This window comes from Alligator sinensis, unplaced genomic scaffold (assembly GCF_000455745.1).
Source record: "Alligator sinensis unplaced genomic scaffold, ASM45574v1 scaffold925_1, whole genome shotgun sequence".
Lineage (NCBI taxonomy): Eukaryota > Metazoa > Chordata > Crocodylia > Alligatoridae > Alligator > Alligator sinensis.
Window position 1 is genome coordinate 204412 of NW_005843152.1, and position 16527 is coordinate 220938.

Genomic DNA, 16527 nt, shown 5'->3' on the forward strand with positions numbered 1-16527 from the left:
CTACAAAAGCATGCCAAGATGATGTTAAAAATCTGTCTTCTTGCTGTAAGGAAGAAAAAATACCTACACTTCTCAGGAAGGGAAGGTTACTTTCTTTAAACTACCTTGTTGAAATGGCAAATACTGCCACTGGAATTGAAGTTCCTTGTTGTTGACCCTTGGAATGATGCAAAATTATTACTGCATTTGCTTCCATTCTACTTGGCACTCAGGGCTATCCACTCCCTTTTTTGCTAGTTTCATCCTGTTATGTGCCAAGCTTCAGGAACAAGTAACACTTTCATTGTCAAGGCCCTCTCGAAGCATGGACTAGAAACTTTGAGCCAGATCCACTCTCTCATGGGGGCTGTTTTGTACTATTCCAGTGACACAAGACAGTCCTCTGAGCTGCTGGCTGAAGGGCTATTTGAGGACCCCTTCATGGATTTCAGGTTGCAGAGGCAGCAGATTACCCAGCTCTTCAGATTCAAGCATAAATTAACCAGTTTGGCTGGAAGCAGAATGTCCCAAGTATCAAGAATGTACAGAGTGGCAGCAAAGCTACCTCTTTTTTTATTCCTTTTGGTCTGGGACAGAAGCTTCATAAACCGATTTGTTCTAAATCAGTTAAGTCTGATACTGCATTAAACCAGGTTTATCTTCAACCAGTTTCAGCTATTTTGAAACTGGTTTATGTGCACTGAATTTCTGTTCTGTTACAAGTGTAAACCATATTCTGATCACTTAAACTGGTTTATGTGCAACTTCTGTCCCTAGCCTTCCTCATTGCCAGACATCTGCTAAGCTTTCCTTTGCTGCAGACTCATTCTTTGTCTCCCAACCAACAATAACGTTCAGATTTAAGAAAAGATGAAGTGTTACCTGTAGCAGTACAGTGACTGTTTGCCTGCCACTAGCAGACCGGAGGAACTTGTTCTTTTTCCAAGGCCAGTCTGTCACTATAAAACATGTCTTAACCTTCAAGCAGGTCAATGAGAGACCGTGGTAGCTCTCAGGCCTGTGACTGTCTAGGTCAGTGGCAAAACTCAAATAATGACCCTTTGTACTTAGTGCTAAAGAGCCAAGCTTTCAAATGGAGAGCTGTCAGACTCATGATCATCAGGAGGTATAACATCCACTGGTAGGCAAGCAAAATGTGTGATAAACTACTGACATGTATTTTGGCAGCACCCAACAAAATGCTGTCATCTACTCACCTTCCCACTTACTCTTCCTCTGATTTGGTTTCATTACTTCTAAGATGCCCACCTTCAGCTTTATTTGACCTGCTATCTTCATTCATTAATATTACCTGGTTTTGAAGTATATCTCCTTCTGATCTCTATTGTTTTCCTAACCCCTAAAGTCCTAATGCCAGGATGACTTCCTTCAGTTCATTCATTTCCATCCCCATCCTTTCCTCCCTGCTTCATTCAGCTAGGAACATGGTAGGTCTGAAAATAATTTTACCACATTTGCTCCACAAACCCTCTTTGAAGAGAAAAAAATTAAAAGTATGACATGATCACGTGTCCACAGTGACTCCAATTCATTTTCTGATTTTACTCATATACATTCTTCCCCTCAAAACAGCTTTCCCATCTTAAAAACGACCATCTCTGACCTTGCTTTCCCAACTACTGTTGTATCCCCTTCTTATTTCTAATATGCTCTCTGGTGTTCCCATTTCTCCAATTACATCTTAAATCCCTTCCAGTCCAGCTGTCAGATCGTGCACTCAACTGAAACTGCTCACACCTCTTCCTAGGTTAGAACCACTTCACCTTTTTTTACTTGGTAGCCACCTTCCATACAGTCAAACATATCCATTTGAAATCCTGTAGTCTCCTTTTGGCTTCCATGTCCTAACTTAATCCTCTTTTGGAGGATCCTCCACTTTCTGAAGGTGGTTCACAAGGTTCTGATCATAGTTATTTTCTCCCCATGTACCTTATCTCTGTATAATGTCATCCACAAATTCAACTGCTGATTACTCAGTTCTTTATGATGACTTCTTTATGTTGGCCTGTCTGTCTGTATGGTTGTCTTGGACTTTGCATGGAAGCCTGTCAGCTTGAAGCACAATACAACCAAAACAGTTCTGGATTCCAAGTGTGGTAACCTTCTGCACACTCATTAAAAAATGTTGGGGGGACATGAGGAGGATGGTGAGGGATTCTAGGCTGAAGTTCATGGTTCTAATCAACAGGGTAGCACACAGTATGTGTATTTGAACTCTGTCTCCTCTTTCCTGGAAACTGGCCAACAACGTGCTGACTGTGCAGGTTGCCTCCAGATGCAAATTAATCTGAAAACCTTAAAGCATATGAAGTGGAAGGACATGTCTGCTAATTAATTTGCAGCTTCAAAAATTCATTTTTCATGTATTATCCTTGCTATTGTTCACTTACTTTTTTTAACCAGTTAAACTCACCATGGGTTTCCATGGTTTTAATTAAAAAAGGGAAAATACATTTCTAAATAGAGAGAAACTGGTTACAAACTCATGCAATAACCAAACATTTGCAGTAATTTTGTGAAAGTGATTTATTTCCAGCTCAAAATAGTTTTTCTCCTTTACCTCATGCCTATTGTAGCGAAGTAAAACACTCAGTGCAAAGCACACTGATATCAGACTTGCACATACCTTTTCAGGTTTTCTATGAAGTCTTCACTAAAGTGTACCTACACAATGTTTTACATCACTCCAGAGCATGGGTTCCTTCATCATTACTCCCAAACCCTTTGGAACCAGGTATTATAAAGACACTTTTTTTTTTTTTAAAAGAACAACTCCCCCAAAAGGCTTGGAAATACAAAATGCGAGAGGGCACAAGCAGACAAGTCTCTTTGGGAGAGAGAGAACATCTCATTTGGTTAAGACTTCCTGTACAAAGAGTAGCATACAAAAAAAAGCATGGTAATTCTCTCAATTATCTGAAGATGCTGTCTAGGTTTAAAGGTTTGTTTGTAAAAAACTGGTCCAATTATAACTCAACTCTGGTATTTGTATAATTAACAAAGTTTGTAACAAAGCATTTAATTAGTGATATGCATGCTAAAAGCTGAAATGTACTAGGACAGGCTATTTATTCAGTTTGCTAACATGTCAAATACGTGCTGTGCTGAAGCTTCCACTCCTAATTAAAAGATATTTAGTACCACATGAATATGAGATCTTTTAGAATCAATGCAAAGGCTGGAATGATTTTCTAGGCACAGCACACTTTATCTGAGAAGATTACCATGATGAAAAATTAAAATGAGAGAGATATGCTGAAAGCAGTAAGATTTATATACGTTCTAGTTTTTCACTCAGGAATTCTTCTACACTATCTGTGTTCCACTTGAGGATACTCAGTTCTTCAGCAATGTTCCCAGTGTCATCCAGCAGCTTTAGTACAGGGTCAGAACCACGCACATACTGCAAGGAGAAAAGGGGAATTACTTTTTCAACTGGCAATCACATTCTTCCCCCATTCTCCACGTCAGATACTTTCCCACAATTCAGTGTATTTAAAACCACTGTGGTTTATATCAGCTAGAAGACAGAAGATGCACCTTATAAACTCACTTGGGTATCAAACTCACTTTGTGCCCTACGCTAGATCCAGCCTGAGGTACAAGGAAGCAGCAGGAGCAGCTCCAGCTCTATCTTGTACTATGTGGTGGTGATGGCAGAAGTCCTGGCTCCAATCCAGGACTTGGGGCACACAGCAGTACCCCTGGCTTGACCTGGAACCTCTGCTGCAGCATGCTCTGTGCTGTGGTGGCAGCTCCAGCATGTGATGGGGGCTGGCAGTCATGATAACAGGTAAAGCAGTCAGATGGAGACTGGAGTTGTGTTAACTCTGGCTCACTCTCTTGCCATGTCCACCAGGGCTGGACAGCCTTGCATCCTGTGGCAGGTCTGCCCTGCAGGCCATATGTTTGACACTCCTGGACTAATTAAATCAGTCATTCATGGCACCCGATAGGTGCATCTTTACCCTGCCTTCTGCTTGACTTCAGACTATCATTGCTAACTACCTCTTTCTGGTTTATATCAGTTCTGGGTTTTTTGTTTGCTTGTTTTTATACTAAGGTGTAAACACCGCCCCTCCACTAATATTACATTTTAAAATTCTGATATTTAATGAGTATTTTACCTAAAGAACCTTGTCTGCCTATGTCCTTAGACCAACATGGCTACAACCTATACCCCTGATACTTAATGAGAGCATTAAAGTTGACATTTGTTAGATTCAGGTCATTAAAGCTGCACTGGCGAAAACAAGTCAGCTTACTGGTATTTATGCTTAGAATTAAACAACAACCCAGACCCTTCTTTACTTGCGGCTTTACTCACTGCTGCACATGATTAGTTAAAGCTGGAAGCAATTCAGTTAAACAAAGAAGCTAACAGCAAACACTTTTTTATGCATATGGAGTTTGCTCCATCAATGAAGTTAAAGCAGCTAAGCATCCTCATTACCTTAACAATAAATTTCAGAGTAGAAAGTTATCTAAGCCATAGTTTCTCAACCTGTAGTACAGGTACCCCTGGGGGTATGCGAGACACAGGCAGGGGGTATGTGGGTACCCCAACACACTCTCTCTCTCACCCTCTTTTTCTCTCTCTCTTGCCCCTTCCTCCTCTCAAAACGATGGTAAAAAATTTGGTGTGCCGCACACTGCATGGCACTTTAAATTCTCCAGTAATAATTTGGTGTGTCACGCTTTGCGCAGCGCTGGGTTCAGCCCTCCTAGCTTTGGCCAACATCACCTCTAGCCCAGGTACATACTTGAGTTGTGCACCCCTGGTGTAAAAGGTAGCAATCCTACCCACACCAGATCAGACATTTGTCATATCACGGCCTTATATACACAGCGCTTCTTCCAACATATGGCACACATTAGTCTGTAAATATAAAATCCCCTGGAAAATTGAATGTTGGGGTACTTGTTAACATTTTCAGAAGTTAGGGGGTACTTGCTACTTAGAAGATTGAGAAACACTGAACTAAGCAACACTGAGTAAGCACCACTTTCTTCAGGTGCTCAGCCTGCATTTCAGCCTTGGGTTTTTACCTAGTCCTCATTTTCACAAGTGCAATGGCTACAAGTGAAATAGAATAGGTGGTAGGCACATCCATTTGACAAGACAGCAGGGGATGGGAGAGGACAGGAAGCTGGTATTCTACTTCAGTTATTAAAATAATTATAGTTTAAATTACTGCATCCTGGTATCTTAACAGGCCATTAATCGACTTTCTCCTTTCCCCTACAGCCAACTGCTTTATTTCCCACTGCTTAATTATATATATAATTTAATATAGATAATTTTTAGTTACTCCTGGTCATCTCACCTTGAACACCAGGTCAAAGCTGTACTGTAAATTGCATCCATACAGGCAATGCTCATCAGCTGCTAATGACTAATGACTTGCTAAGTTAAATACTCTTTTTTACTATATGCCCTATTGGGCCTTCTAAAGTGTGACATTGGAAAGGAAGGCTTTTAATTGGCACAGAGCTTTTCAAAATTGAAAGTTTCTAGAGTGATTCCATTAGGGATGTTATACTTTTTTTTCTCCTGTAAAGTTTTCCTAGGTTATTTGCTTTTGTTCCATATTAAGCTAACTAATCCCACAGGTTTTTTGGGTAAATTTTAGAAATCAACAGCTATTGGGAGCATCAAGTAGCAGCACATCAGAGCAATAAATGAAACTATATATATATTCCATCTGTCTTTTTGGAGGTGGATCAGAGCTCCTGCTACTGAGTTTAAAATCAGCACTCTTTCAGATGCACTCATATCCTTTACCAAGGGGTTAGGCATAAACACGTATTGAATAGTTTGTGGAAGGAATGGTTTTATGTACACTGAATTCCTCTTAATAGCTAGAATTTAAAATGAAGGGAGAAAAATCATTACTCACCTTGATTTGCAGTCCCCTGAACAGTTTGGGCTTGTCACTCCTGACAAAAGCTAAAGTAAGGGGGAAAGAACAGAAAAATCAACTGAAATAACAGTTCTATGAAAAGCACAGTTCTCCTCCTCCTGCCTTACTGTACATGGCCTCCCATTTGAAAGGTGAATTTAATTTTTCCAGTCTTACTTCTTTAGAATGATGAATGTTTCAGGAGCCACCTATCTGTACAAGTGTTCAAATTCTTTCCCTTAAACAATCACATGGAGGAATACATTTTACTTGAGAAAAGACATGCGTCTGCCCATAGTACTTTGAATGTGCTTCATAAATCTGCCTGATTTTTTTTGCAAATGCTTGGCTGGTCTTAGATCATTGTGCTTTCAATGTTTGCTTGTACAAATGACAGTATTCAAGAGATTTGTTGTACGGTTGATGGCCACCTAGTGTTAGTACAAGATGCTAATGTGAAGGAACATGACTCTGACACTTGGCTGAGCCAATGCATTCCTTTTTTGTGAGGGAAGTTAGCAGAGAAAGCAAGGATTCCTCCAGGTACACAGGATATATTTCAGAGGCAGTGTGAGGTAGCATGGATACAAAATATTTGTGAAGGAAGGGCAAGATTATTTAAAAAATAAAGTTGTATATAACTCTCATGCTTCTAGTGATTAACACAAATTGGATACCTAACATAAATTTTTACAAAGAAGGATACTGAAAACGTAGGGCTGATTTTTTTGGGCGGTGAAAGTGTTTAAGGTTAGGCTCCTAACCTTAACAGTGATGTTTGGCCTCGTGTAAATACTTTTAAAACTACAGACAGATATCTAACACAGACAACTCAGAAGTAAAGAAGAATACACTTAAAACTGAATTTTAAATCTTCTAAAGATCTTATTTAGAACCTACTGGGACAATGCCTTTAAAGGAGTTTTACCTACAAGTCCACATAATAGGTATGCATGCCAGAACAACGTCGATTGAGGACAGTCAGGGTGCTCTGTTAGCGGGGCTCTGATGGAATATTGGGTAAAATTTTACCTCCTTTCTCAGGATAAGTAATGTTGAATTTTTCCTGAGATGCAGTTGCTGTACTGCTGCATGGAGATGTTTAGAGACCAGAATGTCAAATGTTTGGTTCCCATAGCAATCATAAGATGACATCTTTATAACCATCCTGTTTATATTGCTATGGATTGTGTTACCTTTAATATCTCCTCAGTACTGAGTGTGCAGCGTGGCAGAATTACAGTTGCTTTGGGAACCATAATTCCCACACTTTCTTGACTAGACAGTTCATGGTACAAATCAAATTCAGGTGCTATGCCTGTAATGTGCACTACAGTGTGCAGAATTTCCACAAGGTAACACGAGAGTCCAACAAGCTCCCAGAGGTAGCAGGTTCCTCAACATGATTGGGGGGAGGGGGTGTAAAAGTTAAATTTACCTTAATTCATCTGGTAAAATAATACTGCAAACATCTAATAGCTCACAATTTTAAAAGCAGCTGCTGAGAGTAATCAGTACCGGCTGCTGCACCCAATTCAGCTTAAAAGATCAGAATTGATTTTCCAAAGTCTCTTCATTTCAGTATTCCTTTGTTCCTTGTGCCTTTAGTTATGTAAGCTTGGCTTTCATTAATCGATAGTGAAATACAAAAATAAATGACAAGATATGTTTATTTTTGCCATGATTTCTATCTGTAAAACATTCCTGAGCAGGTTGGAATACTTCACTGAGTTTTTCTACAGCTCTTCTTCACTGAAATCTAAACTTCAATAGCTCTCCAGGACCACTGAAGTTTTAGAAAAAAGAGGCCATATGCCATCAGCGTGCTGGAAAAAAAACGCTGCATAACTTGCTCAACAGAAGATCATAAATAGCTTAGCAAAATGGATACGGTTTTAGAAGCAGATTTTTACTAGGTAGTTTAACTGCATTAAAGAATGGCTACAAAATACCAAAAAGGTTTTTAAGGGTTAACTTGGCTTAGAGCTCTTTTGGCTTTAACAGGTGTGAAAAGTTGTTAATTGATACTTGAAAGCAGGCTCAGTTGGAATTGAGCTGGCTCTGGCTGCTGCGGTGGAGAGAAGGAACAGACCTGCATATAATGTGAACAGATTAAGTGGAAGGAAAGAGAAACTGGATCTGCTACAGCTTTGTTACACCATTGTCTTAAAAGTAACCATTACATTTTCATAGCAATGTCAAGGGTCTAAATCAGTGAAGATTAAAATGTTTTATGGAACACACATTTTTTTGAGACTTTAGATAGCTGGTACCAACTGTTTACTCTTAACACAACATTTCATTATAATGCTGAATGTATGAGGCTTTTTGTGGTTTGGTAGAAATTAACTCTAAACAAACTGTGGTGCTGTGAGAAGAATGCCGTAAACACTTCACAAATTCAACATGCAAGTGTCTAACCTTTTAAAATGACTTGCATGGAAATACCGAGTTACATAAACAAATGCTAGCTGGAGATTCATAAAAAAGAAGTTTGACAAAAAGAACATCCTTTTTATTTCCCCCCTAGACCTGCATTGTAGGGGTCAAATGCAATTGAACCTTTCTGAGAACTGACAGTTAAGGGTGCCTACAGAGGTAATATACCATTATTTAAATATGCCTTAAGTTTCCCTCGGCCTTGAGAAGATTTATTCCACGGTAGAAAGGAGTTTGGACCATCAATGTCCATCCATAATACACTGGGGGAGACAAGAATTGTTTCTGTAAACATGGAACAGGCAGGCATCTTGACATAAAGAGGATGCATTGTCTGTGGACTAGGAGTCAGATCTGGGGTGTGGACAGACAAAACCCACTTAAACTATACCTGTTTCCTATACCAAATTTTAATCAGTCTGTTCCTAAATTGGTATAAGTAGAGCTGTAACCTTAATCCTGTTTCATTCAGGTTTAAATTATCTCAATTAATGTATTATAGCTACTTCTTTTCTATGTAAATGGACTGATAAAATACAACATGTTTTGGTAAACTTATGTACCCAGCTTATTTTAAATGTTCTTAATACAAATAATTTTAAAGTGCACATTTCCTTTTTTGATTTTCATCTCTGATTTCCAATTTCCATTCAAATGCAGCTTGACATAAACATACTACTTCTATTTTTCTAAGTTTCTCACTTTTCTAATTACATTTAAAAATTACAGTTCTTAATTTTTACATTTTACTCGGTGTGTGAAGCTTTAAATGTGTATTGAGGTAAGCATATGCTCCAATTAGAAAAAGTAGTGTAAATTAAGTGTAAGGCTATACTTGGCTTTGAAGCAACAACTTTAATGGGTACCAGTGAATGATAACTTTAAATCAAGTCAGCTCTGAGGGCTTGAGGCACTTTCTAACACTAGGTTTATGTGAACCAGCTGTAGATGTGCTCATTCACTGGCAGGCCTGGATGCCAAGGGTAACACACTGGAGCTACTGGCCACAGAAAAGGATGTTTCAGGTTAAGAAGTCCAGACCAGTCCTCTAGGTTGTTTGTCTAGGGAAAGGGGCAAGAGGACATTTAAATCAGAAATTCAGGAACTACTACAGCTAAGAATACTTTTCCCTCATTTTCCTCTAGCTTCATTTAAACTATCCCAAAGATTCTCCCTTAAAAAGATCCACAATGGATTCAAAGTATCCCTGTAATAAATAAACTACCACCCTACCTTGGTAACTTGCCGGAATGGTTAGTTGCTCTCACTGTTTATACTTTTGCACTTATTTTTAGTTGGAATTTATCCTGTTTCAGCTTCTAGCTATTGCATCTTGTTCCGACCTTCTCTTTCATTAAATGGAACTTTGTTATCAGAATACTTCTACTCAGGTTCCTCTCTCTTTGATAAGTTATAAGACTTGAGCTTCTTAGGTCCCTTATCATAAGGTAATCATTCCAGACTTTGAATCAGTCTTTTTTCTTTTGAACATTTCAAGTTTTACTTCATTTAAAGTTTCCATACCTGACATAGGTGGCAATCACATAATAGTCTTACTGATGTTGTATATCAGCGGTTCCCAATCTGTGGTACGGGTACCACCAGTGGTACACAGACAACCTGTCAGTGGTATGTGTTAACAGATTTATTATAATTACTTTATATGACAAAAATTTGCTGGTAGTACTTAAGGTTGTATCATTTTAAATTGATGGCGTACAATCTGTCAGAGTTTGTAAGTGCTGTTGTATATAAAGTAGGGCTATCAAACAATTAAAAAAATTGACGGTGATTAGTTGCATAATTAAAAAATAAGTCGCAATTAATCTCATTTTTAATTGCAGAGCTAAAAACTCTATGCACAGAAAAACTCAAAATTACATAAAATTATGCAGGTACTTTGCATGGTTGGCAGGGTGGGGGGGAAGTTATGAAGGTGTAGGGGGCTATGGCGGTGTGTGTGTGGGGTTTGGAGCCGTGGGAGGGAGGTTACTTGCAGGGGGCTGAAGCCCAGGGAGGGGGGACCCTGCATGCCCTGGCAGGATGCCCAATCTGAGTGGGGTCTCTGCAGAGCTGCCCAGGACGTGCCCCCAGCAGCGGTGGGCTCACCATGCCCTTGCACCAGTAGTGGCAGCCATGGGCAGCCTAGGCTGGGGTACCTGCTCTGACCCTGGCCCTAGCCCGAACTTCCTTGCTTATTTTCTCAGCAGGTCCCAACATGCCCTGGATCTAAGGATGCAAGGCAGCCCCACTGTGGCTCAGTACCACCTTCCCCAAAGCCCTGGCGCTGCTAGCCTGGCTGCAGGTTATGGGCAATCGTGCTCCCTGCTGCAGCTGCCTGGAGCCTGTGTCCCAGACAGCGTGGCCATGGCAGGTCTGCCTAGCACCCTTAGGCCCATGACTCGAGGTGGATCAGGACCGCCTGGCAGCTTTGGCATGAGCTGCCTCTGGGTCTGTGGGTCCCCAGTCTGGATCTTCCCCCGGCGAGTGGCAGCGACGGCGGCCCCACACCTTGTGCCCTTACAGAGGCAGCTACTGCCAGTGGGCGGGATTCCTGTGGAGCCACCTCCCATAGCATCTGTGCTGCAAACCCGGCCCCAGCCCAGTGCTGCCACTGAGCTGGGCAGAGTTGCCACTCTCCACCCAATGCCGCCTGGGCTTTCCTGCTGTGGCAGCACTGGGTGCAGCTCAGGCTCTGTCAGCACTGGGCTGGGGCCAAGCATACGGAGCCAGGGCTGCGGGAGGTGGCTCTGCAGGAATCGCACCCCACCTGCCAGCAGTGGCTGCCTCCGCAGGGACACAGGGCTACCGTAGCTACTGTTCTCTCGGGATGTGCAGGGACCCACAGGCCTGGAGGTGGCTCGTGCCACAGGTCCCAACCCACCCTGAGTCTGAGCCAGGGTGCCAGGCAGCCCAGCTGCTCAGGGCCCTGGATGGGGGTTGTGCGTGTCTGGGTGCAACCCCCTCCCTTCCTGCTGCAGCTGCCTGGAGCCTGTGCCCAGGCTGCCCTGCAGCTCCTCTGCACTGCCACCATTGCCCCACTGGGCAGCCCAGAGATGACAATGACAGCAGTGGGCCAGGGCAGCCCGGGCACAGGCTCCAAAACCACATATGCGATTAACGCATTAATTGGTTCTTGCCTTAATTGCCATTAATGGACAGCACTAATATAAAGGTGGTGCCACTTGCCTACTCCTAGATATTCCCCTATTTATATGGTTAAATTGCTGTGCAATAAAGACTATATTCTATGCAAAAGGAACAAATTAAATTCCTTGACTGTGGCTGCGTACACAACAAACCTGGGAAAATTCTCCCATGTTTTCTCTCTGGATACAGAAACTTACCTAGAGCTGCATGTCCTGACATTCGATTGCAGCTGCGCACAGGGCAGCCCTAATTGGCTAACCCAGGCTGCCCGTGGTCAGCCTGCATTTCCCAGCAACACAAGGTGGACATTGTGAAGGAGGCATGTTCTGGAGCAGCAGAGTCCAGTGAGTGACACACTGTCTCCCTGGGGTGGAGAGGGAGAAGCCAGAGGACTGTGTTCTCTTCTGAGAGAAGCTATGGCATGTATAGACATTCACTGTCCCAGGAGAAACTCTCCTGGGAGTAATATAACCCTAGTTGTTCCTAGGTTATTTTTTTTTGTAGTGGCCATTTGTAAAAGACCTGAACATCTGTATACAGTACTCACGGTTTCTCCTGAGAGAGCAGTGACTCTCCCTCTGTACAAGGCCTGTATGAGCTGGTGGAAAGTAAGGAATTAAGTGACAAGAGACTTTCCTTGAGAGATATTCATATATCCCCTATCTGGCCAGTACAGCTCAAAAAGGTGTCATGATTGTGTAGCCAGGCAAATGACTACTTTAGTAATGTTCTAAGAACAATGTCATAAATAACAAATCTTCAGTTAGGTGTATGAAAAAAGAGGAGTAGCTTTCAAAGCTGGTGTAAAGCAAATTCTATTTTTAGAAGAATATTTCAAGTCTTAAAATCTACTTTTTTAAGGGGTGTTGGTTGCAACTGTGTTGGTCTAAGGACACAGGCAGGCAATGCATTAGAAAAAATAGGCTGGCAAGGTTCTGTGGGTAGACTGTAATATCTTTTATTAGACCAACTAAATAACTGGAAAAAGAACTTTTTTACAATTATTTAGTTGGTCCAATAAAAGATATCACACTTACCCAAAGAACCTTGCCTGTCTACTTTTTCTAATGCATTTAAATGGATTTCAAAACACATCTTATACCTCAAACTGTCACAAGACTGGTTTTTCCGCTGAGAAGTATCTGTGAAGCAAGAACTTTTATTGAGATAACACTATTCAGGTGGGGTGACATTTCTAAAACACAAAGATATTAAAGGAAGTATTACACAAATTGCTGCTGCTTTCCTTTCCAAAGAGAGACTAATCTTTATTAACTAGCAGTATGGTTATTTGTGAAACATTGAACTTTTATAATTTTTTTGAAAACTTAGACTAAGTGGGGGAGCAGGCTGATTAATGTAAACAACTGGGCACAAGGGAAAAACTGTTACACTAATCAAGTGTCCTACCATACTCAAGAGGATACATTTAAGTAGACCTAAGAGTGGTCTCTGGACTGAAACTAAAAAAAAGTTTATATTAGACCCAAAATTAGTATCAGAAAGCATCACAGCAAATAAATTGACCCAAACAAAATGTCTAAAGGAACCCCTTGCAAAAAAACCTTATCATTCATGGTCGCAAATTATCACAATCAAGGCAGAAAGTTAATCCAACATCTAGTTTTGTTCTATCTAAACTGTAATAAAATACATATATGTATGTGTGTGTGTGTCAACACATACAAACACACACATATATATAACATATGTGTTATATATATGTGTGTTATATAACATATATATGTTACATGTTATTCAATTGTAATCACAGAATTATCAGAAACATTTAAGCCTTTGAAAACAAATGGTAATATTCAAAGAAAGTGATATGTTTTGTGATGAAGAGTAAAATGAAATTGTTTAAATCAATTATATACGTATAGCTTATAGTCTACTGTGGGTTACCTTTCACTTCCTGCAGTGCAAGTGCAAATAGCCAGGACAAATGGGTGGCCTCATTAATACAAAGACTTAAACTGTAGAAATTTTTATGGTGTATCTTTTAATGAAAAAAACCCATTTTTCCAAAGTAAATATTTTGCTGATTCCTCAAGTTTTTCAATGTTCCTCATATTTTAGTTGGTTATCTGACATCCACTGACTCAATCTGAACATATTCTATAGATCAGGGGGTGTCAACCAGGGCTACAGGTACAGGGTACCTGTGTAGGGAGTACACACAGGTAGGCAGGCAAATGGGGATGATGTGGTGTGGCAGTGGCATCTCCCCAGGCACCTTCCCATACTTCACTTCTTATCTGGGGGGGAACACGTCAGGTACCACTGGCCCCCACACAGCACAATGCAAAGCCTCCCTGCCCCCCACCTCAGCTTGCTCTCTGTGCCTGCTCCCAGGAGCAGGGTCAGGGAGGGGGGGACAGGGCAGTGGTGCCCCTTTGTGAGCTGGACACACGCCACCCAAATGGCTGGGGGGGGGGGGGGGGGGACGGGGCATGCACATGGGAACTGCTGCCACTGCCATGCCTTGCACTGCTTTCCTGCAGTCAGTTGCACATGCGGCTCTGCGGGCTGCTGACGCGCCTTACCCCTTGCACACCGCCCATCAGCAGCCTGCAGAGCTGCATATGCCACCAGCTGCAGGAAATCTCTGCAGGGCACTGCAGCGGCAGCATGGTGGGGGGTGGCCACCACGTGCAAGCCTTGCCCCCACCCACTTGGGCTAGCCGGGTGGTGCATGTGCAGCCTGCAGAGGGGCCCAGCCTTGGGACTGGACACAGAGACACCCCCCCCACAGCCCCTTCCCCCAACACACTCTTACCTGCTGAGCTGTGCTTGTGTACGCATCTGTGTCCGTCTGTCTGCATGTGTGTGCCTGCATGTGTGTGCCTGCATGTGTCTATGTCTGCATATATACGTGTGTGTGTGTGTGTGTGTGTGTGTGTGTGTATCTGTTCTCTGCCTGCCTGGCAGCAGCAGGCACATGGCATCGCACAGCTCCTGGGCCACTGGGGTGCAGAGTCCAGCCTGCAGCAGCAGTTGCTTCTGCCCCGCACACAGATCTGGGGGGCACGTGCCCCCCTAGACCTTCATTGGGGTCCATGCAATGGCAAGAACTGCCCCCCACTCCCCATGCCTCCTAGATGAACCACTCTCGCAGCTCTGTCCTGCATGCTAACCCGGGTGCGCAGCGCCTGCTTCTGTCCCTGCCCCACTCCTTCCCTCACTACAGGAGCCTCAATCTGCCCCCCCCCCCCCCGAAGAAAAATATAAAGGGGTACATGAGCTGAAACTTTGAGGCAGAAGGAGTACACTTGCTAAAAAAGGTTGTAACCCCCTGCTATAGACGTAAAATTTACATTTCTTGAATATAGGTATCTTTTAAAAATTACACTCTAAACTTTACATTGATGAATTAATGCCATAGAATCATATTAACTATATAATTCTGGTTTCTCCAACTTCCAACTCTTATTGTATAACTTGCATAAAGGCAGCTTAAGATTTTCACTTTTCAATTTCACAAGTAACTCTTTAACTCCGCCGAAACCATTTTTGGGTAAACAGTACCTCTGGCGTATCTTTTTATGTAGTACATTTAAATCTGACGGAGGGTGAGCCACATGACAAAAATGAATCAATATTTGAGTATTTAAAAAATGAAGAACTCAAGGTCAGGTACAGAATTAACACATGCTAATCCATGTAAGTCTAATACATACACAACCTAGCAATTAGTGCTGCCATTTTGTGTAAACTCTGAAAGAAAAAAAATCCTAGTGGGAGCCATTAGACAGGAATCAAATTGAAGTGAACATCTGTAGTGAGAGCACTGGCAATGACAGGCTACACAGTTCAATATAACCTAAAAATACCAGTGCTTCAGAAGCTTCAAAAGCAGCAACATGACCTTCAGTCAACTTAACTTCTATAACAAGCATTCAAGTGACAAGTGGAAACAAACCCCTAGATCAGTGGTTTTCAAACTTCCTGAAGTCATGGAATCCTTTCATATAACTTCTTCTGTCATCAGCTGCTGCCGTGCAGCACCTCCAAGTGGTCACCGACCCCTGGTTGGCGCCTGCGACCCCCACCCCATGCCGCCACCAGCACTGGCGGTGTCTGCAGGAGCTCCCCACTCACCGCTGCTAGGCTCCCGCCGCTGCCAGCGTAGATGTGCCCCCAGCCTCCAGGGGCATGCGCTGTTCGTATCTGTCATGGAGCCCCTATCCCTATCCTAAAGACTGATGCAGAGCCAGGCAACCTGATCCAGCAAAGGTGATGCACCAGCTCCTGGCCAGCTCCAACATTACCTCCAAAATCTTTGCAGAACCCTGGATGACTTACTGTAGAATACTATGGTTCTGAGGAACACAGTTTGAAAGCCACTGCTCTAGATAAATCTAGGGCATTTATGGTGGAATAATTCAAGATTTCTTTTTTATAGAAAGTAAAATTACAGAAGTGTTTGAGCAAAACTAGAATAAGCTATAAAATTTAAGATATCAATACTGATTTGTGGTAACCTAAGGATGAATTCAAACAAACCCAGTGTCACAATTTGTGATTCCAAAATAACTTTCACGTTTACCACCTGGTATATCAGAACAAGTCTGAAGTAGAGGTGCACCAATAGATTGGTCTGATATCGGATCGGCACCGATATAAATTGGAATGTACTGGGTGACGGACAGGGGGGACAAGGCTGAACTCCTCAACGAGTTCTTTGCCTCAATGTTCCTAAGTGAGGGGCAGGACAAGGCTCTCACTGGGATTGTAGAGAGGCAGCAGCAAGGCGCCAGACTGCCATGCGTAGACCCTGAGATGGTGCAGAGTCACTTGGAGGAACTGGATGCCTTTAAGTCGGCAGGCCCGGATGAGCTCCATCCGAGGGTACTGAAGGCACTGGCTGACGTCATTGCACAGCCACTGGCGGGAATATTTGAACGCTCGTGGCGTGTGGGCCAGGTCCTGGAGGACTGGAAAAGGGCCAGTGTGGTCCGCATTTTCAAGAAGGGGAGGAAGGAGAACCCGGGCAACTATAGGCCAGTCAGGCTCACCTCCATCCTTGACA

The 16527-nt window shown here is 42.5% G+C and overlaps 1 protein-coding gene across 1 annotated transcript in view; it reads right to left on the minus strand.

The window, feature by feature from the left end:
- Positions 1-2511: 2511 nt before the first annotated feature.
- SELENOF (selenoprotein F) overlaps positions 2512-16527 on the minus strand; it is a 55027-nt gene continuing 41011 nt past the window's right edge. The window contains exons 4-5 of the mRNA XM_006037639.3: positions 5901-5950; positions 2512-3403 (exon numbers count right to left, since the gene is read on the minus strand). Of these exons, the coding sequence (XP_006037701.2) occupies positions 3272-3403; positions 5901-5950 (182 nt within the window). The 3' untranslated portion in view covers positions 2512-3271. The remainder of the gene's footprint in view (positions 3404-5900; positions 5951-16527) is intronic.